The sequence below is a fragment of the Anolis sagrei genome, chromosome 4 (assembly GCF_037176765.1).
Source record: "Anolis sagrei isolate rAnoSag1 chromosome 4, rAnoSag1.mat, whole genome shotgun sequence".
In the NCBI taxonomy this organism is placed as follows: domain Eukaryota; kingdom Metazoa; phylum Chordata; class Lepidosauria; order Squamata; family Dactyloidae; genus Anolis; species Anolis sagrei.
The window spans coordinates 17,136,547-17,162,402 of NC_090024.1; the positions used below are offsets into that span (position 1 = coordinate 17,136,547).

The 25,856-nt window shown below is 38.6% G+C and overlaps 1 protein-coding gene across 5 annotated transcripts in view; it reads left to right on the forward strand.

The window, feature by feature from the left end:
- Positions 1–25,856, forward strand: part of ASAP1 (ArfGAP with SH3 domain, ankyrin repeat and PH domain 1) — a 178,994-nt gene that overhangs the window by 141,758 nt on the left and 11,380 nt on the right. For 4 of the 5 annotated variants that reach the window (XM_060775871.2, XM_067467283.1, XM_067467284.1 and 1 more), the window contains 10 exons: positions 1,727–1,913; positions 2,301–2,386; positions 4,962–5,077; positions 6,452–6,519; positions 7,060–7,167; positions 8,553–8,784; positions 13,040–13,210; positions 18,747–18,813; positions 19,618–19,673; positions 24,909–25,411. In XM_060775871.2, coding sequence (XP_060631854.2) covers positions 1,727–1,913; positions 2,301–2,386; positions 4,962–5,077; positions 6,452–6,519; positions 7,060–7,167; positions 8,553–8,784; positions 13,040–13,210; positions 18,747–18,813; positions 19,618–19,673; positions 24,909–25,411 — 1,594 coding nt within the window. The remainder of the gene's footprint in view (positions 1–1,726; positions 1,914–2,300; positions 2,387–4,961; positions 5,078–6,451; positions 6,520–7,059; positions 7,168–8,552; positions 8,785–13,039; positions 13,211–18,746; positions 18,814–19,617; positions 19,674–24,908; positions 25,412–25,856) is intronic. The other variant, XM_060775877.2, reaches the window with a different exon arrangement.

Sequence of the window (25,856 nt, forward strand, 5' to 3'; positions counted from 1 at the left end):
ATTTTTCACAACATTCCATTCAATTTTAGAGTACTATTATTATGTAAGATTGTGTGTGTGTGTGTCTGTGTATCTAAAAGCAACATGTTTGAAGTCACAATATTCAGAGCTGTAGAGAACATTTGAGGATAACACATTAGGCTTGGACCTGAATCACTGCTAATGAAAAGATTTATAGTTTTCAGTGGGATGTATTCAATAATTTTTAAAACAGAACAGGGAGGAGGGAAATGAAAAAAGCCCAGGAAAACAGATTCAGGGAGTCTGATTTTTTTTCAGTTCTGGAGAAGAAAGAGTTAAGTCCGCAATATACCTGAGGCAGGGGATCTGCCGTGTATCTTTTTCTCCCCTCACAGAAGCAGCCTCCATACATTTTTTTTCACAAAGTGGGAGTATGAACAACAGTCTTCAGTTTAAAAGTTTAAAAGATAAAAGATAAAATTGAACGTTTAAAATAAACTAAAAGCAATTAGATATCGGGAACAGAACTTGCCCTTGAGCAGTTTTTGGGAATGTTTCCTTCTCCTCCAGAGAGGGCTCTGGGAACTCGCTTTCCCAGCAGCCCTTGCATAGGGTAGTCATTGAAAAGTTCCTCTCGGAGCATGACAGGATTTGAAGTTTCTGTGTGTGTGTGTGTGTTTCGCAGCCAGTAAAATGCCTGGTGGTGTCCATGCTTTAATTGGCAGAGAATGGACACAATGGGCAACTAGAATTCCCAGAACCCTCTCTTGCAGTTTGTCTTATTTTGAAAATGTTATGCTTAAAACTTAAAATAATTCATTAAAATCAGTAGATTGGTGAATTGTTTTGAAATTTGGCAGGCCTGCAGTTATAAATGAGGTCTAAAACTAAGGTAGGTTCCATGCTGATAGGCCTTAAAATGGCTGAGGACTGATCCTTTAAAATTTCCCATTGTAGCCAATGGGCTTTATCTCTGCTGAATGAAAACGGAAACACTGCTCTCCTTTCGAGTAACTTCCCGGTAAACAGAATAAGGGTCCAGCCAGCAATGGAACATGAAATGGCATGCCTTTTGGCCAAATTACACACCTCTGTAACACATCCAGCATTTATAATGTAATGTAAAAGAGGCGTAACTGGGGAAAGGATGGAAGCAACTCTTTGTTACCTTTAATTCCTGGTTGAACCCGACTTGAACTAGAGATACTTTAGGATTTACACAGCAATCTGGAAATTCCTTTATCAAATGTTTAGGGCTTCTCCATCTTCCTTTAGACCCCGCCTCCCTTCAGCTTGGTCCATTGGCCTTTGTGTATAATGGACAGGGGGTATCAGAAGACCTCATTGCTAAAATGTGGATGCAGTCTTGACAAATCTGTTCTGTTCCAAGCTTGTCAACAGAGGTGTAAATTTATTAAGATTATCAGAAGACTGTATGGTCACTTCACATGTTTCATGCTTTCCAGCAGATAATTGAAAAAAATAATTAAGTCACTGACTGTATCTTCTCTTAATTATTAGCAAATCAATTCAAAATTATGCCCCCGTCCCCCAAAACTACTAACCAGTTGAAATATAAAATGCCACTTGGTTTCGTACTCTTAAAGGAGTAGCTCTGGTAAAACCTATTGTTGTTAGCTTGTTCTTTCAACTAGATTCTTTTAAAGTTTTCAGATTTAATCTCTAACCACAAATACAACACATTTGTAATAATTTATTTGAAAGCTATAAGCTAATACCTAGAAATATTTTGTTCTATTTTCAGGACTATTCGTAAAGAATTTATTACTGCTAAATACGTAGATCATAAGTTCTCCAGAAAGACATGCGGTTCTGCAGCAGCGAAACTGAATGAACTACTTGAGGCTGTTAGATCCAGGGATTTACTTGCACTAATTCATGTCTATGCAGAAGGGGTTGAGCTAATGGAGCCACTGCTGGAGCCTGGACAGGTAAGGCATCACACAAGGGACTCAGAAGGTATAGTAAATGAAAATAAGCCATGTAGCCATATAAGGCAGGGATGAAGAATATGGGGCTTTCCAAATGCGTACTATCAGGCCTTAGAATAAACACTGGTGAAAGTCATTAGAGGTCATACATTCCCCTTCCATGTTGTAATATTACATTTCCAGCTAAATAATTATATATTATGATTATCAGCTAACAAAGCTAACCTTTTTATACACCACTATAATTTCTTCTTTTGTTTACATGTATTTTGTTACCTATGTTTTTGCATAAATTAGACTGTTGGTTAATATCAGTTTAGTGAATAATTTTGTAAATGTCTGGGGAATAAAAAATAATAATTTTCATCATTATTGGTCCATCTTAAGGAGCCAGGTGAAACAGCCCTTCATTTAGCCATTCGGACTGCTGACCACACTTCACTTCATCTGGTTGACTTCCTTGTACAAAACAGGTAAAGCAAATATGCTTGCTTATATCTTGGATTGTACCTTTAAAACTTTTTTCTGAATTAAAGATCTGGTATTTGCAGCTCCAGCCAGATTTTCCTGGTACAGAATTCTGATTCTGTACCAGGCATCCGATTTGGAAGGCAAACTGGTTTTGAAGGCAAAAATTACCTCATTGTGTGTTTTAATAGCTGTTAATAGTATGGTCCTAAATGAAGTTGAAACACAGTGCTTGATTAATCATTTCGTGTCAATGCATTCCTTGTGTTAATTGGAGGAGAACTTATGTTGACTCTGTCTGTTCTTCCCATTTAAACCAAAGTTGTTTTCAAAGGCTTTCATGGCTGGAATCACTGGGTTGTTGTAGGATTTTTTGGCTATACGGCCATGTTCTGGAAGCATTCTCTCCTAACGTTCCATCTGCATCTATGGCAGGCATCCTCAGAGGTTGTGAGGCCAGGAGAGAATGTTTCTAGAACATGGCCATGTAGCCCGAAAAACCTACAACAACCCAAAGTTATTTTCATTCTAAATATCTGATGGTCAGTAATGTGATGGATGAAAGCGAGAAATTGAAGATTATTCCAGACAAAACAAAGGTGCTTCTAGTCAGTCAGTCAGTCAGTCAGTCAAAAAGCAGTTCATAGATCCTGTTTGTGCTGAATTGGGTTACATCCCCTAAGATTCAGGCTTGCAATTGAATGCAATTCTTGAATCCATATGCCTGGATGCCCAAGTTTCTGCAGTGGCAAAGAGTGTGCTTGATTTGGCCAGTTGCATCCTTTTTTATTATTCTAACATAATGTAGAATTAACCCCTGGTGGCACAGCAGGTTAAACCACTGAGCTGCTGAACTTGCTGACCGAAAGGTCGGCGGTACGAATCTGGAGAGCGGGGTGAGCTCCCACTGTTAGGCCCAGCTTCTGCCATTGTAGTAGTTCATGCAAATAATAATAATAATAACCTTTATTTTTACTCCGCTACCATCTCCCTGATGGGGACTCAGTGCAGCTTACATGAGGCCAGGCCCAAAACAACAACTACATAAAATAAAACCGAACATAGCAATATAAGATTACAATAAACACAATCACAATAACATGGGCAAGCTACATGCAATGGATAAAAGAAAAGCTGGTTAAAAACAGATTAAAAACTCAGGCGAAATAAAACGGAGACAGATTATTTGCAGAGGAGAGCTCATTATAGTGGAATAGGTACTGATTCAGCGGGAATGTGAGTAGGTACCGATTCAGCGGGAAGGAAACGGCGCTACATGCAGTCATGCTGGCCACATGACCTTGGAGGTGTCTACAGACAATGCTGGCTCTTCGGCTTAGAAATGGAGATGAGCACCACCTCCCAGAGGTGGACACAACTAGACTCATTGTCAGGGAAAAACCTTTACTTTTGCTTATATTTTGATATGATGTCATATCAGCCAACATTAGATCTCTGAGTACTGACTAGAGTGAGGGGAGGATTTACTCACCATCTTCAACTTCTTAATTTCCTTCCCCAGTCCAGGACATTAGCTTGTCCATAATCCTACGGCAAAACTGCTGGCAGAGTTAAGTTATGAAGAGCACGTGATTACCTTATTAACATTATCTTCACTGGATAATGGTCAGTTTGGAGTCACTATATGGCTTTTGTCCAGACTGTCTAATAGGCTGTGTGGAAGAATATATTTGATGTATTGATGTAAAGCACCATGTACACTTGATGGTGTTATATAAATTGATGATGATGATGTTTAACATTGGAAACATTTTTTAAAATAAGCTCTAAAGAGGCCCAATCAGGATGGCAGACTACACAAGTGGGGGGGGAACCAATTCTTTCTCCTCAGCTTTTTTTCTCTGGCAAGGCCCCTTCCTCCTGGTTTCTGTTTCCCCCAAAAGCTACTATTTTCAGAAAGTAAAATATTTAGTGAAAAATAAACAAAGTGATTTCTGGCTGGCAAATGGCAGAAGGAGGTGGATTAAAATGCTACCCCAACATACTAGGTTGCATTCCCAGTTGTCATAGCTGCTTTTTATAACAAAGAAAGTGTACCAGCATTACAATTTTTTTAGAAAGTACATATAGATACCAAGCAGTTTGATGCTTATTTCATGTTTTCATTGAGGTTTCTACCACAGCCTTAAGTTCTTCGTGGTCTTTGTGACTCATACTTAGCCGTGAGTTCAAAAATGATAACTTACTCCACCTGAGGGAAGAATCATAGAATCAAAGAGTTGGAAGAGGCCTCATGGGCCATCCAGACCAACCTCCTGCCAAGAAGCAGGAATATTGCATTCAAATCACCCCTGACAGATGGCCATCCAGCCTCTGTTTAAAAGCTTCCAAAGACTGTGATGACAGAAGGATAATGTATCTGATAGGGAGAGATGGGTAGCATTATAGGAGTATCTCAAACTATGGCCAGTACTAAAGGGAACCAAAAACATATCCCTAATATTTGTTTTGTTATCTGGTTGGAAACCTTTCTCAATGTAGAATAAAACACACTTACGCACTACAAGTATAGCTCATTTGTCATTCAAACACTAATCATGTTTTCTCTTTGATTTTCAGTGGGAACCTGGACAAACAGACAGCATTGGGAAACACGGTTCTGCACTACTGCAGTATATATAATAAGCCTGAATGTTTGAAATTGCTTTTGAAGGGCAAGCCAACAGTAGATATAGGTAAGCAATCTGTATTTTCACTGTTCCCCATAGAAAGTTTGAAAAGGATATAAGTTGTAAAAACAGGGACATTAAAGTCCACTGGGAAAAAATAGCACTCATTAGGAAAAAAAGATTTTTCAGTTCTGGTGGAGTTATGAAGTAATGAAAACTGTCCTACATAATTAAAAAAAACTTTCTTAAGTGCAAATCTCTTGGTGATTTCTGAACTCTATTTTCATTGCATTTAAAATACATCTCAAGTAATTAATATTCAAGATAACATTTAATATGTTGTCAAAGACTTTCATGGCCAGAATCACTGGGTTGCTGTGAGTTTTCTGGACTGTATGGTCACGTTCCAAAAGCATTCTCTCCTGACATTTCACACACATCTATGGCAGGCATATTCAGAGGTCATGAGGTCTGTTGGAAAATAGAGAACTGAGGTTTATAGATCTGTGGAATGTCCAAGGTGGGAGAAAGAAGTCCCTTCTGTTTGAGGCAAGTGTGACTGTTGCTATTGGTCACCTTGATTAGCATTGAATATCCTTGCAGCTTCAAAGCCTGGTTGCTACCTGCCTGTGGGAATCCTTTGTTGGGGGTGTTAGCTGTCCCTGGTTGTTCCATGTCTGGAATTCCCCTATTTTCTGGGTGTTGCTCTTTATTTAATGTCCTAATTTTAGAGTTTTTGAATACTGGTAGCCAGATTTTGTTCATTTTCATGGTTTCTTTTGTATTGGTGTTCTTTTTCATAAATATGCAAATTTAAAAATAAAAAATATGCACATGAACCAATGCAATATTTCCTAACATCCATGTTCCAGACATAGGACAATCAGGGCCAGCTAACACCCCCCAACAAAAGAATCCCACAGACAGGTAGTAGGTTGTCATGTACTTGACTGCCATTCCCTTCTCCCAACCATCCCATTAATAATAAATAAATAATAAATACTTTATTTATAGACTGCCCTCTCTCCCCGGGGGGGGACTCAGAACAGTTTGCCAACAAAAAAGGCAAACATTCAATGCCGTGGTTAAATTAACTCAATTCAAAATGACACAAAATAACATCAGTATACTTATAACTAACTATCCCATTGTAGTGACATCTTGTCCTTTGGGTTATGTACAGTCATATTCTTCCTTCCTGTTACAGTATTTTTTTTCCATTTATCCTTCTAGCATGATGGTTATTATTTATACATTCCATACAAAGATTCTGACAGATTAAATTATAAAGCCTTGTTTAAAAACATTTCCTTCTTTCTTTCTTTTTACAAAATTTCGAAATGGTTTCCAGTCGTTGATAAAGTGAACAGTGCAATATAAATTACAGTATTTTTTAGAATAATTTGACTAATTAATACAATTATTATTTAAATTTTATAGTAAACCAAGCTGGAGAAACAGCCATGGATATTGCAAAGAAACTAAGAGCTATCCAGTGTGAAGACCTGGTAAGACAAAAAGTGTTGGGTTCAGGTGCCAGGACTAGGATAGAGGTGGGAAAAGAAACTGAAATTTCTTCAACATAAAATAAGCCCTGTGCAATATATATAAGAGGTGTGCTAGCATTGGTTTTTAGCACCAAATAAATAAATAAATAAATAAAATTGAATTCTGCATTTTCATTTCTTAAAGTATGAAGTCATATAAGGAGACAGTCATGCAAATCATTATATGAGTTGCTTTATCAAAGTGCAGAGCCTCTTAGCTTCTCAAAATGTCCTTATAGTGTGTCATAAGTCTTTTACTCATAAACAATTGTTTCCCTAAATGTTCTATGAAACTCAAGAATTGTTTCTTATGTGTTCCCTAAAATCTGTATTTTGAGAAGGAATAGTTATTTGTGTGTGTTTAGTTTGTTTTGGTTATATTGCTTGATTACAGTTATTTAGAGTTTGTGTTTATGACTGCCTCTGAAAAGAACAAAATGCTCATTTTTTAAAAAAAAATTAATAAACATAAAATCAATATTTTATATTTCATTTCTTCAGCTTTCTCAGGCCAAAACAGGAAAGCTAAATCCACATGTCCATGTAGAGTATGAGTGGAATCTCCGCCAGGATGAAATTGATGAAAGTGATGATGACTTGGATGACAAGGTAAATAGGAATCATGGATCAAATTAGTCCAGTTTGGAATTTTGTGATCATTTCACACTTCATCGTCCTGCCATGATCTTTCAATTAGGAAATTCAAATAAGTTCTGTTCTCTTCATCTGAAAATGTACCTCTTTGCCATCCGAACAGCAGTCAGGCATGCTGCATTTCATTCATCTTCTAATTCAGTGGTTCTCAACCTGGGATCCCCATATGTTTTTGATCTTCAACTCCCAGAAATCCTTGCAGCTGGTAAACTGGATGGGATTTCTGGGAGTTGTAGGCCAAAAACATCTGGGGATCCCAGGTTGAGAACCACTGTTCTAATTCAACTAAAGTTGGGTATATGTTTCTATCAGGTGGTCTTCACACTTGACATCAGGCCGCATGTGTACAGTTATAAATGAACGTCCACAGGTTTGCTTAGGGCAGTAGTTCCCAACCTTTGGGCCTCCAGGGGTTTTGAACTTGAACTCCCAGAAATCTCAGCCAGCTTACCAGCTGTTAGGAACCATGGAAATTGAAGTCCAAAACATCTAGAGGCCCAAAGGTTGGGTCTAGCTTAGGGAGAAAACCACTCGCTTAGGGAGAGATGATGGGAGAAGGAAGTGCAGAAGCAGAGTCACAATAATAAAAAATTGAAGAAATGCAGATTTTAATAAGTGGAAACAATGGTAATGACTAATGGATACTTTCATTATTATATATTTTTAATATTTACATACGGTTTTTCATTTTCAAAAATCCCAAAGTAATTATTTATTTATTTATTTATTTATGATATTTCTCTCCTGCCTTTCTCAAACCTGAAGGTGACTCAAGGTGGCTTACAACCAGGCAGCCATTCAATACCTTAAAATATACACTTTAAAACACATTTAAAACACATTTAAAAATACATACAATAAGACCTTTAAGAAATTTATACAACCATTGCAATGGTTCAAAAATTGGATAAAAAAATAATAGGGAAGGAGGTAAACTTATGCAAGTTGAACAAATGATACAAAAAGAAAGAGCTACGGGAGGATACCACAAGCTGAAAGGAATAACCAGCAAATTAACATGTTAACAGATCCATAATTGTATTTTTTGGGGGGGAGGGGAGGCAGGGTAATGTTTTTAGTTACATAAAGGATAGATGTTTCTAAGCTTCTGGTAGAAGTAAATTTGCTCACATAATAAGATGTATATTCAAATGGCCATTGAAGTCAACAAGGAAAGTCTTGCGTAATCACTCTTTTGGCATCTGTCACTTTTTCATAACATTTTCACATCCTTTGAATAGATTACAGTTTTACATTTCCTTTAGCAGTGAGAAGATGTAGCATTAAAATATTTGTGTTAATAGCACATGTTATACTAAGTATTTTAAATGTCCCCACAGCCTAGCCCAATCAAAAAGGAGCGTTCTCCTAGACCACAAAGCTTCTGCCATTCTTCCAGTATTTCTCCCCAAGATAAAATGGCTCTTCCTGGTCTTAGCACTCCAAAGGACAAGCAGAGACTCTCCTATGGAGCCTTTCCCAATCAGATTTTTGTCACTTCAAGTATGGACTCCACAACGTCTCCAACAGCAGCAGATGCCCCTCCACTTCCTCCTAGAAATGCTGGGAAAGGTATGATGTGAATTACATTTTAAAAATTTCTTGTAATCTTCTCTAGTTTAATGGGCATTTTTATATTTTTGTTAACTATCTGTTATATTTCAGCTTCTTGCAATGCTCAACTGAATATTTTGTCAAACCGCTTGAAATAATCAGGAAGAAATTAGTTTCACTCAAATTATGTTTAGAAGTTCAAACAGCCAACTTTTATCTCTTACATTTTTCCTTCAGTAATAGAATTGGACTTTGATCATAAGTTCTGAAAATCTGGTTTTATAGTTACTGCATCGAATCATAGCCATTAAAAAGAAAACAGCAATAAACAATACAGTTCATTGTGCAAAACCTTGAGCATTCAGTCTTCAAATTCCTGTTAATACAAAATAGTTTCCAGCTGCCCGTAGGAAGACAAGGAGGGTTTTAATCTAACCTCTTTAGGAAGAGAGTTCTAGAGTTTCAGAACAGGCACTAAGAATGTTCTCTTGTGTGTTTTCTGTGTTCTAAGCAAAGGTATAAAAGCTATTGCTTTGATTAGATACATTGTGAATCACATTGGTGGACCTTTAGTAGTGTGATAGTTGTTGTCTGTACTGGAGATTTGACATTATTTTCTGGCACAACAACTCTGGAATACTGTCCTCAGAAAAGGTCATTTGGTATCATTTTTCATCCTTGGCTGAAGACATTTTCATTTGTCCAGAACGTTTGGTTCTTTCCTTTTGATACTGAGAGCTTTACCTACAATCTTCACAGCCTGATATTGTGGAGCTAAATCTTATTTTTCCATTTAGTACCAGTGAAAGCATTAATCAGAATTGTGGTTCTGAAGTATCTGTCATGCACTGGTTAAATATATATTATACATGTGCATTCAGGGTCAACTTTGTCCCATTTCGTGTCCCGACTTTCTTTGGGCCCCCCGATCCGTTTTTTTAAAACCTCTCGAAATTGGGAGGGTTTTTTTTTTTTTGTTCATGCATTTCGGGGCCGAAAATCAGACCATTATGAGGGGGGAGCTTCCTACTCACTGGCTTCCCTTCCCAGTGTGCATTCTTCCTGGCACCTGCTGTTTCTACTCCAGAGTAAGAGGCACTTAGCTGCAGGCGCATTCTGGGCGTGCCTACATGCCCCGCCATACATGCCCCACTACACTCTCCAAGAGTGCATGTGTGGCAGAGTGTGCAGGCAGGTCTGGAGGGTGCCTGCAGCTGAGCTTCAGGCCGTCCTGCCTCCATTCCCCGCTACACGCACTCTCTTTCCAAGGCAAGGAGGCAAATTTGGATGCACACAAAAGTAGGCTTTAATGTTGAGCAGATTTTCGTGTATGGAGGGGGCTTCCCATTTCGTGCTTCCGAAGAAATGGAAGACACGAAAGAAATGGTAAAAACAGTGAGAATGAATTTTGCACATGTGTCTGAACAGTACTGTATATGAACAGTTCTGTACATGATAGCTTCTGTGTATAAACATTGTGTCAATGTAAAATATATATCAGCATTTTTGTCTTTTTTTTTTAAAAAAAACTAATTTTACAATACAGGTGGCATATTCAGCACTGTGCAAAGTATTTCCTTATTTGTGAGAGGTTGGGATTATTTATTGTAGATGTATTGGCTGAAAATTAAGAGAATAATCCGTTTAATATAGTCGATCTAGGAAAAGGCTAGCTCGATCGTTGTGCCATGTACAAAGCAGAAGCATTGCTTTATTTTCGCTTGCAAGAGTAATTGAAATGTTAATTCCAACACATTTTTTTCTTGCAGAGTTGAACATTCTAAGACTGAAATCCTCTGCACGTTTGCTTTGGAATGAGCTCACCTGGGCTTATTCCAGGCTAGGTTTGTGTAGAATTGGGCTGCATGTTACTTGGCATGTAAGACACGGCATATGAATTACTATGATAGTATTATTACTTACCTGTAGTTGTATAGGTTTTACAGTCTGTATGGTGTTTCAACTGTGGTGAGAGTTTCATCCAAGTTGACTTCATTGTTCCCTAGTTGAAGTTCGAATGTACTGTGGTCCCCATGACTGGCATCTGTCACCTCATTTGGGGTAAAGTTATTTGGTTTACCATGCAGTTTGTTGAGAAATGTGTGCTTGTTCTAAAAGATACGGCATGTTTCATTGCATTTGTACTTATTTTGTGTAAATGGTGGAAGAATGTAATAACCTTATTGCAGATTAGTTTGTTGATATTGCATTGCATACCCCTTGCAATATTGTTAAAGTTTGTCTATATCAGCCTGTGGTGTGTTTATGAGACTGTAGTAATCATGGATCAGGTTCTAGAAGCTGGCAGAGAATTTTAAACAACAAAGGACATGCAGAGTTGTTGTTGAACATTCGTTCAGTTGTTTCCGACTCTTCGTGACCTCATGGACCAGTCCACACCAGAGCTCCCTGTCGGTCGTCACCACCCCCAGCTCCTTCAAGGTCAATCCAGTCACTTCAAGGATATCCAGTCACTTCAAGGATATGCGCTTCATGCAGAGTAGCTTTGGTCAATTCCTAACCTGGCTTTGGTTTTGGTGTCACCAGAGCTGTACTGGCACTGAATCCATCATTTCAAATAGTTTTACAAAATATTGAATTGGATCCAGAGAAGTTGTTCCTCTGGTGTTCCTCATCATCTGCTATTCCTATGAGATACATGCCAAATCAAGAAATATCTTCCCAAAACCTTTTGATGAATTTTTGGTGGCTGGATCTTAGAAACCACTTTAATGTTTGGAGGCAGTTCTAGTTACTGCCAGCCAGATTGTGTCTGACTTAGACATCACAGTAATTTATGATTAAAAACCAATTAGGAAAAGAAGGAGGGATCCATGTATGGGAGTAGGGAGCACATGAGAAATATATTGTATAGTTCTTCTTAACTCAAACCAGGTAACTGTATTTGTTCTCATTCAGAGCCATTTTCTAACTTTAGCAGGTCCCATTTGAAATCATCATCTCTATCTCCCACTTTCAGATTCAGGGATCTGTTTTCATTTTCAAAAATATGTAATTATACTATTTATTCCACATTCCAAAGTGATAATGTTTTGGTCTAATATATGGTAATTTAAATTGTAAGTCAATATTTAAAATAATTATATTGTTCTGTGCTAATTTATGTTTCCTTCGGAGCATAATACTTTATCCATTTCTTACATGAATAATAAAACAGTAGATTTCATACATTTTAATGGCCATAATTATATTTACTACTTCTTTTATGATTCTATTTCATTTGTTTTAAATATTTAAATCCCACTTTTTGGAAGAAACCTTCTTCAAAGTGAAATATTCAGTGCTTTATATTGTTTTGCGGTTATTCAGCAGACCTATATTACTAGCATTCATTGGCGCATTCATGGCTAGAGCTGACATTCATACTTTGGGCTTTTCCTGTCCTTCCAGTTTTTAAATATGTGGAATCAAAATTATTGTAAATTAGAGTTACAATTTGTAATACTGAAATGCATAAGCATGTGGGGTTGGATCCAGACTTAGTCATCCATAAAGGACACTAGTTGAAATCAATGGAACTTAAGGTAGTTGTGCTTAAGTCTTATTGATTTTGGTGAGTTTGCATTGTATGGAAAAGTTTCAAAGGTTCAGGGATTGATTTCCTGCCCTTTGGATCATCAGGAGATGTCGTGGCAGTGGCTAGACATTCACTTCTTGCTTTGCAAAAATAGCTGCTTATTTTTGCAAAGCAAGACATTCCCTTCTTGCTTTGCAAAAATAGCTGCTTACACTTTAGAAAGGTGATGGAAGGGACCATTATTTGCTGAGAATTGACATCCCTGAAAGTTACTAGAACTGGCAACTAATTTTTCCTCCCATAACAAGGGAAACATTCTGTCAAGAGCCCAAACAATGCTGCAAAGGGCCTTCGGAAGGTTGCACGCAGACCACAGATTTTAGGAATCTCACCCCCGGTCTCCACTAAATATGACTAAGTTTGGATCTATAATGTTTACAGTAATGAAAACATTGCCTGTTGTCTCAAAAATGAAACCGAGATTCCCTTTGTGATTGTTTCTCCTGCTATACTAAGGATGTCTATATATGTGTATATGTGGACTGCTTTATTCAAAGTACTTCCATTGGCTAGAAGGGCTTGCAGTGTCTTTTGTTAAATTTACCAATGTTTGGAATGTCGCACTGTTTTTCAGTCCTTTACTAAACTTTTCTGTGGTGTTATTTTGAGTTCCTTCTGTGCTGCTTTGGTTTTAACCCTGCCTTGTGTACATGAGATGTTTGTTTGGTTTTACAGGTCCATCTGTTCCTCCATCAACCCTTCCTTTAAGCACTCAAACCACTAGTGGCAGCTCCACTCTGTCTAAGAAGAGGCCCCCACCCCCACCCCCTGGACACAAAAGAACCCTCTCTGACCCACCAAGCCCACTACCTCATGGACCCCAGAATAAGGGCCAAATTCCTTGGGGTGAGTTTTAAAATACAGAGTAAAGACAAATCTCATGTGATGCGGGCAAATATGCACTTTTCTTTCTGCTATTGATACTCAGACTATTCATAACAAGTCACTTTAACCTCATGATTATGAGTTGACATGATGTATGAATTGACATACTATTGGCTAGCATATTGGACTATAAAATTATGGTACTTTGAAATTTAGAAATTAGGGTATATGCTGCAGTTTGGCACGATCATCAAAGCGACAAACATTAATTAATCAGTGCTTGTCCTCCAGAAGCCCTCCAGTTAGAGAAAGGAATAAGCAGCTCTAAACCCTGGTTCTTTGGTACACATGGAATCTTGGAAGCATAGTTTTGGTTCTTCATAGTATTAGTGTGAACCACAGTTGAGTAACTACTCTTAAAGATGATATCCTGTTAACGCAAAGCAGGTGACTATGAATTCTTTCTATGTTATAAAGACTTGTTCGTCATCAATGAAGAGTTGTGTGATTTTAGTTCTTTGTGGTCACTATGGCTCAAAAATATGAGTTGTTCTGCTTGTTTGCAGAGTACGTTGGAAACATCCAGAGATACGGAAAGTAATTTTTGGTGATAGCCCCACCTCAGTTCCTACTGGCATGCATCATTCTTTCCACTCTTTCCCTCATTTTCGTTCTGTCATGTGCTGCAGTAGCAGTTCATTGAAGCACCTCTTCTCTATTTTACTGCTACAATTCAGAGTTTATCTTTTTGGAATTTTGTATCCTTGTACATTTATGGGTATTGGAACCCACAGCATCTGATTTTATTGTTCTTGGCCCCTGAAAAGATTTTTTTAAGTGCATTGCAAGGAGAAGATTTCCCAAAATGATGTTCATTTTCATTGTTGAAACATAGAAGAAGTATAAACTGTTCTCTGATCATGCAATGAAGAACTATTTTTAGCATCTGAAGGTTTTGAAGCATAAAAGTCTTTCTTTAGTATACATGGAATCTTGGAAGCATAGTTTTCAGCAGGTGTTGCGTCTGTCTCAGCCATGTCCACAAAGTAATACATTCAAGAGCAATCGTACCTTAAAAGCTTCCCAGGACTCTGTCTTCAGTAACATCTATCCTGGGTGCTTCATTCATCCTTCAGTCTCAGCTCTGAGAGTCTCAGATACTATTTCTCAAAAATGTGAAAAAATGCAAAGCGTTCTGTACACATGACAAGAAGAATAATAGAGATCAGTGTCATCAGAACGATGAGATCAGACTGACATTGCGTTTATTCATTCAGAGCCATTGGAAGTTTGGCTTCATGTTCCTTAAGTCATAAAGTTTCCTTTAATAGAAATGAGGATGTGTTAGAAAATGCTCAGTATGCACTGTCAGTTTCTCTGGATCATGTCTACTTCATAGCAGTGTACTCATAGCATGAGCGCCTAGATTTATCTTTGCATGGTCAAAATCCCAAACTCTGTTTAGTAGGGTTGATAGACATCTGTTTTCCTCTAGATGTCACCACTTCCGCTTTTCTCAGCCTTGCACTTTCCTAAGCTTGATTTATTTTCAGTGATTCAAACTTTTCACCAAGACATCTAATGCCGCCTCTTTTATCATGAAGTTCATAGTCTCCCACATAGTGGAGATTTTATGGTCTTCACACTGGCCATAACTAAACCCTGATTAGACTTTTCAAGAAGCAAGTAGGACATTTTTGTGACAGCCCTCATAAATGTGCAGATCAAAATACCCAACTGCTTTGTATTCCTTAACGGACAATGATACCACATCCTCCTCTGGGTGATCACTTGCTGTCTATGTCTAACCTGGACCCATTGCTTTCAGTCTTGACCGCATAGGTCTTAGGATCATCTTCCTTTGGTTGTATCTTCAAAAACCAGCTCGAACTCACCCTTTGACTGTTAATTTGAATGTTTTGTTCCACATGACAAAAATATTGGTGGATGCCTTCCTTTGCCATTGGGAAGGAAATGGACCATATAGCTTCCCTTGCTTCCTGTTACTGATGAAGGATTAAAGTAACACCACCAGGTCTCCTGGATTCTAGTTATTTTACATTGCCCTTGTCAGGCATGATTGCCATTCCATCTCTCACTAGTAAGGAGATACTATTATATCTCATTGTCTTGGGATCTTCTGACACAGCAGCAAGGTTTTATCAGATTTTTGATTTTTCTAATTTGTATCTCATAATGGACCTCATCTGCTGTATTAAAGTTAGTGTTTATGTCTCTCTTGGAAACTTCCAGGAAATAATTTTACTCAATCTACCATCCAGATGGACAACTTCCTCAAGTTAACAGTTTATATGTTTATAATTTCTGCCTAGTCCATATCTCCAGTAGCTTCTTCATGGTTTTTCTACCTACAGATGAAAGAATTTCTAAAGGAGCATGCCAACCTTTACATCCCTAGATGTCCTCTCATGACTACATGGAACCTATTCATTCATATCCTCCATATAGCTTGCCATTGACCCATATTTGTGAGTCACAGTGACCAAGAAAAAGAACAGGTTACTTACCTGTACCTGTGGTTCTTTGAGTAGTTATCTATGAACTCACACAACCCATTCACCTCCTGGCTGCAGGTGTCTTGGTCATTTTGTTTCTATCCTCTCCTATGCTTTGCAGAATACAGAAATTGACAGAAAGAGCAGGAATGTTGATTCATCTGTGCTGGAGAGTGGACAGATCTATTACTTGAATCACTTTGCTTAGTTTTGCACAAGTGTAGAACAACCCAGAGTTTGTGTTGGTAGATGATAGTTCAAAGAATTTAAGTTACTTTTCATGAGGCAATCTCCAAGTGACTATCTTTACCAAACTGCGCCATGCTGTTCTTATAGTCAACCTGAAAATATTCTAAAGTTCAGAGTTTGTACAGTTAGCATCTTACATTCCTAAAAGGAAGAGATGACAGCAGTGTCATTGACGAAGTACATTTAATGTACTGTAACACTTTCCTAAAATGATGTAATATTTTTGTGCAGCATGTTTTCCTAAAATGATTGTTTTTAAACCCATTTCGCTTACTTCTAAAAAGAAGTGGAATTACTTGAATTGCACATTCGAATATAATGTGTTTAATTCCAATGGCAACATTTTTAGAGAAATAAAAAACTTTATATATTTTATTTGATTTAAAAATACGAGTTCAGCATATAGAAATACAGAATCAGGAGTTGTATAGCATCTTTGAAACTTAATATGTATGAGATAATTTCAAAAATTGAGGAAATTTCAAATACAATGATAGCTGAATATGAATGAAGACTATATCAGTCCACTGGTCAAAATTGTATTCATCTGTATGATTATGAGCAATTCTTGTAGATTGACATTTACATATATATGACAACAGGTAAAACTAATGGTAAGGAAAGATATGTCTAGCCATTTTATAACACAAGCAAACAATACTGTTCCTCACTGAGGTACAATGGTTACTGGCTTGTTCCAACGGATGCTGTTTGATTTCTTCATTTGTATTAATACATAAGAAGAAACCTTTAAATCATTGTGCAAAAGACAATTTTTAAAAAAGGTTTTTTTCATGTTGGGAGCAACTTGAGAAACTACAAGTCACTTCTGGTGTGGGAGAATTGGCGTCTGCAGGAATGTTGCCCAGGGACACCTGGATGTTTTACCATCATGTGGGAGTCTTCTCTCATGTCCCCACATGGGAAGCTGGAGCTGACAGATGGGAGCTCACCCCACTCCACAGATTCGAACTGCCGACCTTTCGGTCAGCAGTCCTGCTAGCACAAGGATTTAACCCATTGCGCCACTGGGGGGTTAAAATAGTGGTAAATATGTTTTTAAGCCTGCGACAGAAATGACACGTTTGTTATTTGTGTTACCTTTCCCTCTGACCCAGCCAAATATTACATTGTGCCCTGTTTTTCATGTCAGTCAGCAAGCAATTGTTGCATGGCAAATGGGGGTCACCTGTGCTTTGTCTCTTGTTCACCAAACTGGTTTGCCTTTTTTTAAAAACATGTCCTGCTTACCATAGATGCATCGTTTTGCATGTTTATGGATGTTTGGGGCATCCATAAATTAAGGAGCATAACAAAGGAATGAGATTGCCTCTTCTCTATTCTTGTCATTTCAATATTCTACCTCCTTATCCAATGGGCTGATATTAGGGGTGCATATTTCTAAGCACCCCTAATAGGGATCTGCACCCCTAATATCAGCCCATTGGATAAGGAGGTAGAATATTGAAATGACAAGAATAGAGGAGAAGAGGCAATCTCATTCCTTTTGGCTCTGTATTCATCTGTGTCTCATATTTAGTTCCCAAACTGAAATAATCCCTTGAGATAACACATCATTTTGAAGGAAGCTTGAATGTACCTTAGTAGTTTCTAATACATATATTGTTTTGCTTTTAGTTTGGACCTTTCTTATTCCTTTTATCTTGTGTTTTCAGTTCTCTTACAAATTCCATCCATTCTTACCTCGTCAAAGCTCATAGGTATATCAAAACGCCCTTCCTTTTTTCCCAGCATCCCCTTATGGATTGGTTATATCTTAGGCCATCTGAAACACATTTGGAGAGCAAGTTAAAACTCTGGTGGCATCTTGTTATCTCTATCATATTTCTATGCAAAGAGGCATGTGAATCGGTTTTAGGAAATCTAACTAAGTCTTACGAGATTATAAAGCTGGCATGGGCAAACTTTGGTCCTCCGGGTGTTTTGACTTCATCTCCCACCATTCCTAACAGCCAGCTGTTAGGAATTGTGGGAGTTGAAGTCAAAACACCAGGAGAGCTGAAGTTTGCCCATGCCTGCTGTAAAAACTAACAGGCCTATTTGGATTGCAGCCTAATTCATCAGTCGCATCTTGCCAAAAACATAATTTATTATCTCTGGTCCAGTTCACATGCAAAAGCTTTCCATGGTGGTCTAGGTGCGGGTGAATGAGGCCTAAATGTAACAGTAAAAGGTTTTCACAAAAAGTGTGTGTTCTTAGGATCTTCCAAATATGAAATGTCTAGTGGAGTAAAATCATCTTGAAGGCAGGTTGTCATTTGACTTACTGTTTCCTTTAAATATTCTTCCTCTAGTAGAAACCTGACTTGCAATTAATCAAATAGGTATTCCATAAGAACACCTTACTATATATTGTTTGTGTCATCTAGCTTTAAATCATTAGGGCCGGAATACTGTTGGGGCCTTACATCTTCTTAAGGGAATTTGGGCAGTTCTGTAATGTCCATCTCTAACTAGGAGCTCCTGTCACATTACTGCATTGGGAAGATGTCAGAGTGACCATTGTGCTCAGGATACCAGCTGGGGAGTACCAAGGTGCATCTTTGCCAGAGTCCCGATGAACATCTTTGCAGTTCACTAATTGAGTTTCGTTGTGCCTGTGCTATGTAGCTCAGTGTGCACAAATCTGTGTAATATAGACCATGATGGAGGATTTTGGTCAATATCTTTTAAAAAACGTATTACTGCAAAGCTGCCTACTCTTTCTGCTTTCATTTGCCATTGTGCTCATTTTCCATGAAAAGATTTATTCAACTTTTTTTAATTCCTAGGTAATGATTTAGGTCCCCCAGCCTCAAAGGCTGTAAACAAGTTTGAAGGGATGTCTCAACAATCTAGGTAAGAATTTTTATCTTATGGTTTTCATAGGGTTTTCTGGGCCTTGCTCATAGTCAGCAAGTGGATATCTTATGACCAAGATTTGAACCCTGGTCTTCAGAGTCCAACACTCAGACCACTATACCATGCTGGCTCCCATTGCACGTGTAGGAAGGAGCTCCGAATATGGAGTTTATGGTTTTGTAATTATTATTATGTGCCAACCTAGCAGTTCAAAAACATGGAAATGTGAGTAGATCAATAGGTACCACTCCAGCGGGAAGACAATGGCGCTCCATGCAGTCATGCCGGCCACATGACCTTGGAGGTGTCTACGGACAACACCAGGTCTTCAGCTTAGAAATGAAGATGAGCACCACCCCACAGAGTTGGACACGATCAGGATTTTAAGAGCAAACATTGTTTAGCTCTTGGGTTTTTTTTTTCATTCAGATTTAGTCCTTGCAATAATTTATTTGGACATGTCAAGATTAAGTCGTGGATAGGCTGAGAAAGGTGGTATACAAGTATAGTAAATAAATAATAAGTACTAAATCATTTTCTGAGCAAACATGTGCAGACTGTTGACTCTTGAATATAGAATCGTAGAATCAGAAGAAACCACATGGGCCATCCAGTCCAATCCCCTGCCATGCAAGAAAAATGGGCAACAGCCTATATACACAGAATATATGCAACAGTATACTGTTTGACTAAGGCAGCTCCACTATCATGGTGTTTTCCAGTATGTGAGAAATGCATTGATAATGTTGATGAGACATTCTGAGCTTTCATTATACATTTTGTGCATCTGTTTGTCAACAGTGGGACTGCCAAGACTGCACTAGGCCCAAGGGTTCTTCCAAAACTACCTCAGAAAGGTAAGGGGTTTACAATATCTGTGTGAGCATGCATGTGTACAGGGCTAATTTAAAATGACTTACACAACTGGACCATGTAGTCTAGAAGGGAATGCTTTTAATTGATAGGATCTCTCAATCTCAGGCACTCTCGTCTTTCCAAGTGCACTCCTTGTTTGTCCACTGTCCGCTGGTCTTGGAAATTCACATGGAAGTATTATTACAGATAGTGATCCATGGGAAGAAAAAATGAGGCTCAAATGCTTTGTGAGTTTTCAAGAGCAAGAAGTTACACCTTTCCCAACTGTGAGGGTGACAACATCCTGAGAATGATTGACCTCTTGCCCTGATAGGCAAAAATGGTACAGCCATTTGAAGAGAAACCTCTGGTGGGAGCAACTCCTGAGAAAGTCAGTCTCTTTGCTGTCTGTCACTCCGCTCTCATTTTGCTTGCTAGCCAGCCATCTCTGACTGGAACAGAAAGACTTTTTTTTAAAACAAACTTTATTTTTAAGGCAAAGTCCCCTGTAAAGAAGCACAAATACAGTGAATTGTTGCCTCGGTCTAACTCAAACTTCGTGCCTGCTATTTTCTTAGTGATCATCATGGATAGCAATCTATCCCTACCCACTTAAAATGGAGACCTCTTGGGGGAGGAAAAAGAGCAGAGTCCCCTCTGACCAGTTCTTTCAGGGAGAAGATATCCCCCTCTTATTTTTAAAAAGCCATTAAAAGGGGTCCATTAAGATCCTAGATCTCGTTTGTTCATCTGTACTTAAGTTCCTAATCTCTCACAGGGAACAGAGAGCGTTTCTCCAGAGTAGTACATTTCCATTAGACATTCTTTTCCTATTGATTTCATGACTGTAGTAATGGAACAAGACCTTACTAAAATGTGATGTCTGTGCTACAGATCCCCCTTGTGGATCCTCCTGGTTTTGCTCTGGCCTTCCCTTTGGTTTTTGCCACAGATAAGGAATCTGTCTTAAAAGTAACTGAAGATGGGAAGGCTGAAGTAAACAGGCAGGTTTTTTCCTCTTGCTATAGTTGTTAGATCCTCCAAGCATAAGGAATAGGAATTAGTAAAAGAGATTCCAAGCAACAGTGTCAAAAATGATTAATGGATTGTTGATTTCCCATCACAGTAGATGGCTCATTTCAATACCATGCAGTTTAGTACTAGGTTACAGGTCATGACTGGTCACACATTCCAAACAAAATCTAACCTTTGCCTCATTTTTAGGTATAATATTTTGTGAAAATTCTTTGGCACTTGTGCTGATTGAAACCAATCAAGAGGAATGTAAATCAAAAGGAGGAGAACATAAGGCATAATCATTCTTCTTTTTCATATAGATCAGACCACAACTGAAACTTTTAGTTCTTCTACCAGGCGCAGAGCCCAAGCAATTCTCAACCCTCACTCAGGAAAATAAAAACAGCAGACTTGATGCCACTCACAGATTGGCCAGGAGCTTACATGCATTTTGGGACTATTATCAGCCAACATTAGTTCTCTGAGTACTGACTACAATTAGAGGAGGATTTACTCACTGTCATCAACTTCTTCATTTCCTTCTCACAGTCCAGGACCCCAGAAAAATACTGAAATACTACTGAAAGTAATTTATACTTAGTGTAGATTGAAAAACACTTCTCAAAAGTCCAGGTGCATTTATTCAATAGCTTTGATTGTACCCAAGAAAAATGCCCTGTATGGCCAATATGGTTGTTTGTCATGGACACACATTTTGGAACACGTCGTAGAAGACTTTTACCTGCCAAACTTCCTGGCTTCTTTCAATCTGCTCAAAGTTTACTTACACATCACGGATAATGCCTATCCGAACAACCATTGACAGTGCAAGGCCCTTGGGATTGTCTTCAGCACTACATTTGTTTCCCCAAATCACGGTGGCATTGGTGACACACTGGAGTTACATTCATTTGAACAATTTATTGATCCATGTGTTTTGTGTTGTTGTTGTTCCAGTAGGGATTGCAGGATATTCAGGAAGTGCTTCATTCATGTTGTCTCCAGGGATTTCAAGTAAACCACAGGGGGAAAGCCATCTTATCCTATTCTATGTGATCCAAGCGCTGAGAGTAGTAGTTGTGGTAGTAGTAGTAGTATTTATTTATTTTGAACATTTTAAATAAATAAAAATATGTGATCCAAGCGCTGAGAGTAGTAGTAGTAGTAGTAGTAGTAGTAGCAATAACAACAACAATAACAATAACAACTTTATTTTTATACCCCACCAACCATCTCTCATAGGGGACTCAGGGCGGCTTAAAAAGGGACAGGCCCAAAAATACAGATAAAAACAGAGACACAATTAAAATCAATCAATAAAATAGTAAAGCAAACACAGTCATAATAACATCATGAAAAACAATATGGCTGAGATAGAGGGAACATAGCTGAGTTTAGGCTCAATGCTGCAATTGATCCCCTTGATTAGCATTGAAAAGCCTTGCAGCTTCAAGGCTTGGCTGCTTCCTGCCTGGATGAATCCTTTTTTGGGAGGTGATTAGCTGAGCCTGATTGCTTCTTCTCTAGAATTCCCCTGTTTTTGAGTGTTCAATTGCAGCATTCACACTTGCCTCAAAAAGATAAGAGTTCTTTCTCTCACCCTGGACATTTCACAGATATATAAACCCCACTTGCCTTGTTTCCAACAGACCTCACAACCTCTGAGGTTGCCTGCCATACATGGGGGTGAAATGTCAGGAGTGAATGCTTCTGGAACATGGCTATACAGCCCAGAAAACTCACAAAAACCCACTGTCTGCTTCATCTCTGTTAGTAATTTACAGGAAGGAACTGTTAGAGGCCTTTGACCCAACAACATAAAAAGACAGATTGCAGCAATAAACGCCTTTCTTCTTCACAAGCAAGGCATTATTAGTCTTTCCTTCACCCACACATAAGGAGATTCCTCAGGCGCTCTTCTTTACCAGCTATACATGGCTGCCCATCCTCATCCACAAGATGTTAAAAGTTTTGAAAGTTTTGTTCTTTGAAATCAATGTCCTGGAAGGTGCTGTTTCTCATGGCCAGAAGTTCTGTTCACTATCACAGCTACGAGGCCTTTCAGCCAAGAAAGAGCTGTTTGTCATTTGTTTGGAAACAATGGTCCTACGTCTCAATCCAACTTACACCCCACAAATAAACTCTCCTTCTCGTAGGGCACAGGAAGTAATCCTGCCATTCTTTTGGCCTCATCCTGAGAAACCCCTTGAAAATATATGGTCCACTTCAAATGTGCAATGTTCCGTGTGTGTGTGTGTGTCTAAAAAATTCTGTCTTCCTTATTTTCTCTTTGTTTCCTTTCAACCACAATCCATAGAGATGTTTTCACTTTTCTCACTCAGCAAGTGGATTAAGATTTACAACTTAATGTGCTGTGAAGCTTCTGGATCTTTTTTTACCTGGAAAAATGGTTGCTCATTCTCTTGGCATCAGTATCCTTCTGGTAGATATCTGCTAGGCAGGGCCCCAGAAGTCAGTCTTCACCTTCGCAAAGCATTACAGATTGAATAACTTAAGCTTTTGCTAAACCCTTGTTTGGCAGGCTGCTACTCCAACATGTAAACAAGCAATCTATTCATGGGACACCAGCAAGTTTCTCACACTCATTTTAGGAGGAGTTCTATACGCCTCATCTGAGGTTTTCCTTCCTTTCACTGAAAAGAAATCATAGTTTAATGTATTGTTGAAGACTTTCTGAATCACTGGGGTTTTGTGTGTTTTCTGGGCTATATGGCCATGCTCCAGAAGAATTCTCTCCTGATGCTTCGCCTGCATCTATGGCAAGCTTCCTCAGAGGTTCGAAATGGTGAAGGTGTCATCCACATATCTGAACCATGTAGTGGGCTTTTTGTTGCTGTTTCCAGAACTTGTTTTTCAACGTGTTCCATGTAGAAATTTGATATGACTGGGCTGAGAGGGATCCTCAATCTTTCTGTTCCTTAGCTACTCAATCTTTCTGTTCATAGAATTCATTGTCCCACTGGTGAGGCAATGATGAAACATAGCTGTAGTCTCCTGGGACCTTCTGGATGATGAAAGGCACTGCAGACTACTTCAACGAGAGAAGTCAGTCATAGCAGAGCACCTGATAAACCAATCTGGACATAGCATATTATTTGACCACTCTAACAACTACCATGTCAGGCTACACAGAGAAGCCATTGAAATCCACAAGCATGTGAACAATTTCTACAAAAAGGAAGAAACCATGAAAATGAGCAAAATCTGGCTACCAGTATTTAAAAAAATCTCTAAAATTATAACAGTAAATAAAGAACAACACGCATACACAAGGGAACTCCAGACAACAAACAATTAGGAACAGTTAATCACCACTCAAAGAATTCCCCTAGGCAGTAACAAGCCACAACTAAAAACCATCAGGCCATCAAATGCTACTCAAGGTGGCCAATTGAAACATTCACACCCAGCTCCAACAGACAATACTTCTTTCTCCCACCCTGAACATTCTACAGATATATAAACCGAATTTTCCTAGTTGCCAATAGACCTCACAACCTCTGAGGATGCCTACCATAGATGCAAGTGAAACGTCAGGAAAGAATGCTTCTAGAACATGGCCATATAGCCTGAAAAACCTACAACAATCTATTAGCAGACAAATCAGCCGATCTTCTCAGGATTTGCTCCACAAAGATCTGTACCATTCTTGCCTGTTAGGATGTGAGAGAGGAGCAACTCATCTCACAATGGTCACTTTTCAGTTATCACAGGTAAAAAAACACTGTTTCCATTAGTGTTTCAAGGTGGATTCCTTAAGTATCATTAACCAGGGAATGAAAAGATGTTCATGTCTGTAATGGCTTGGGTACTAGTTCAAGGAATGAACATAGTGTTCAGTGTTCTGAGGCATGAATGGGATGGCCAGCTGCACTCTCCTTCTGATTGGGTAGGAGGCCTTTTTGTGCATGCCTTTTTAACGTTCAAAAAAAAAGTAGTAATTTTTTTTTTTTGCCAAGATGTTAGTAATGTGAAACACAGTGCATTTGTGTAGGCCAGTAATATAACAGTAATGATTAGAGCAGAAAAGAAAAATCAAGCAAAGTAGGTCATTCCATTTTTCAAGTTAACATTCTGAGCTCAGCTCACAGTGGGTAAGTGGCATCCGCAGCATGGGAGTGAGGAATGGGTAGAATTTTAATTTTACAGAAACATAAGAATTGCTTTGAAATTTCTTCTCATTGTATTTTCTATTTCAGTGGCACTAAGAAAAATAGAAACAATCCATCTTCCTTCAATAGATAAGTCCAGTCAACATTCAGAAATGTTTCAGAAGTCAGCTTCACTCTGTATAGATGTACCACAGAAGCCACAATCTGGAGACTTACCACCTAAGCCTCAGGCTCTGGAACTGCCCCAAAAACCTCAAATTGGAGATTTACCCCCTAAACCAGGAGAACTACCCCCAAAACCTCAATTAGGAGACCTGCCACCAAAACCACAACTTGCAGACTTACCTCCAAAACCACAAATGAAGGACCTTCCTCCAAAGCCTCAACTAGGAGATGCTTTGGCTAAAACTCCAGGTGAAATATCGCCAAAGCCTCAGCCTTCAGAGGCAAATCAAAAATCTCATTCCTTGGATCTTTCTCCAAAGGTACAGTCTAAAGAGACCGTCCAAAAACAAACCTCTGAGGACTCCAATGATGTGGCCCATGCATTGCCAGAGACCCCAGTGCCACTTCCAAGAAAAATAAACATGGTAGGTAGATACTCTTTCCCCTTTATGGAATCAAGGTTGTGTTGTTTCCATCAGCGTACTGTTTTGGGATTGGTATAGTCTTAAGAGTCTAATGGATTATTTTTTTTTGGTTCAGGAAAGTTGAGTGTGTGATGTGGTTTGGATAGGCCAGCAATTGGGGTGCATTTTGTTCCAAATGCTGGCAAATTTCTCTGCTGGCTCTTGGCACACTTAAACGTACATTTGAAATATATCAGCATCAACTTATTGTGACTAATGGTGCGATACACTTTTAAAGTAGCTAAATTTAGATAAGCCTTCTGCATATTTAAAGATAAAACAGACCTCGTTTGCAAGCTCACAGTCTTAATACACGTAATTCAAAAGAATAGATAAAGCAGGAAGAAGCAAATGTATTTTCCTTAGACTATGAAAAAATAATGCTAGTCTCCTTATGATGTTCTAT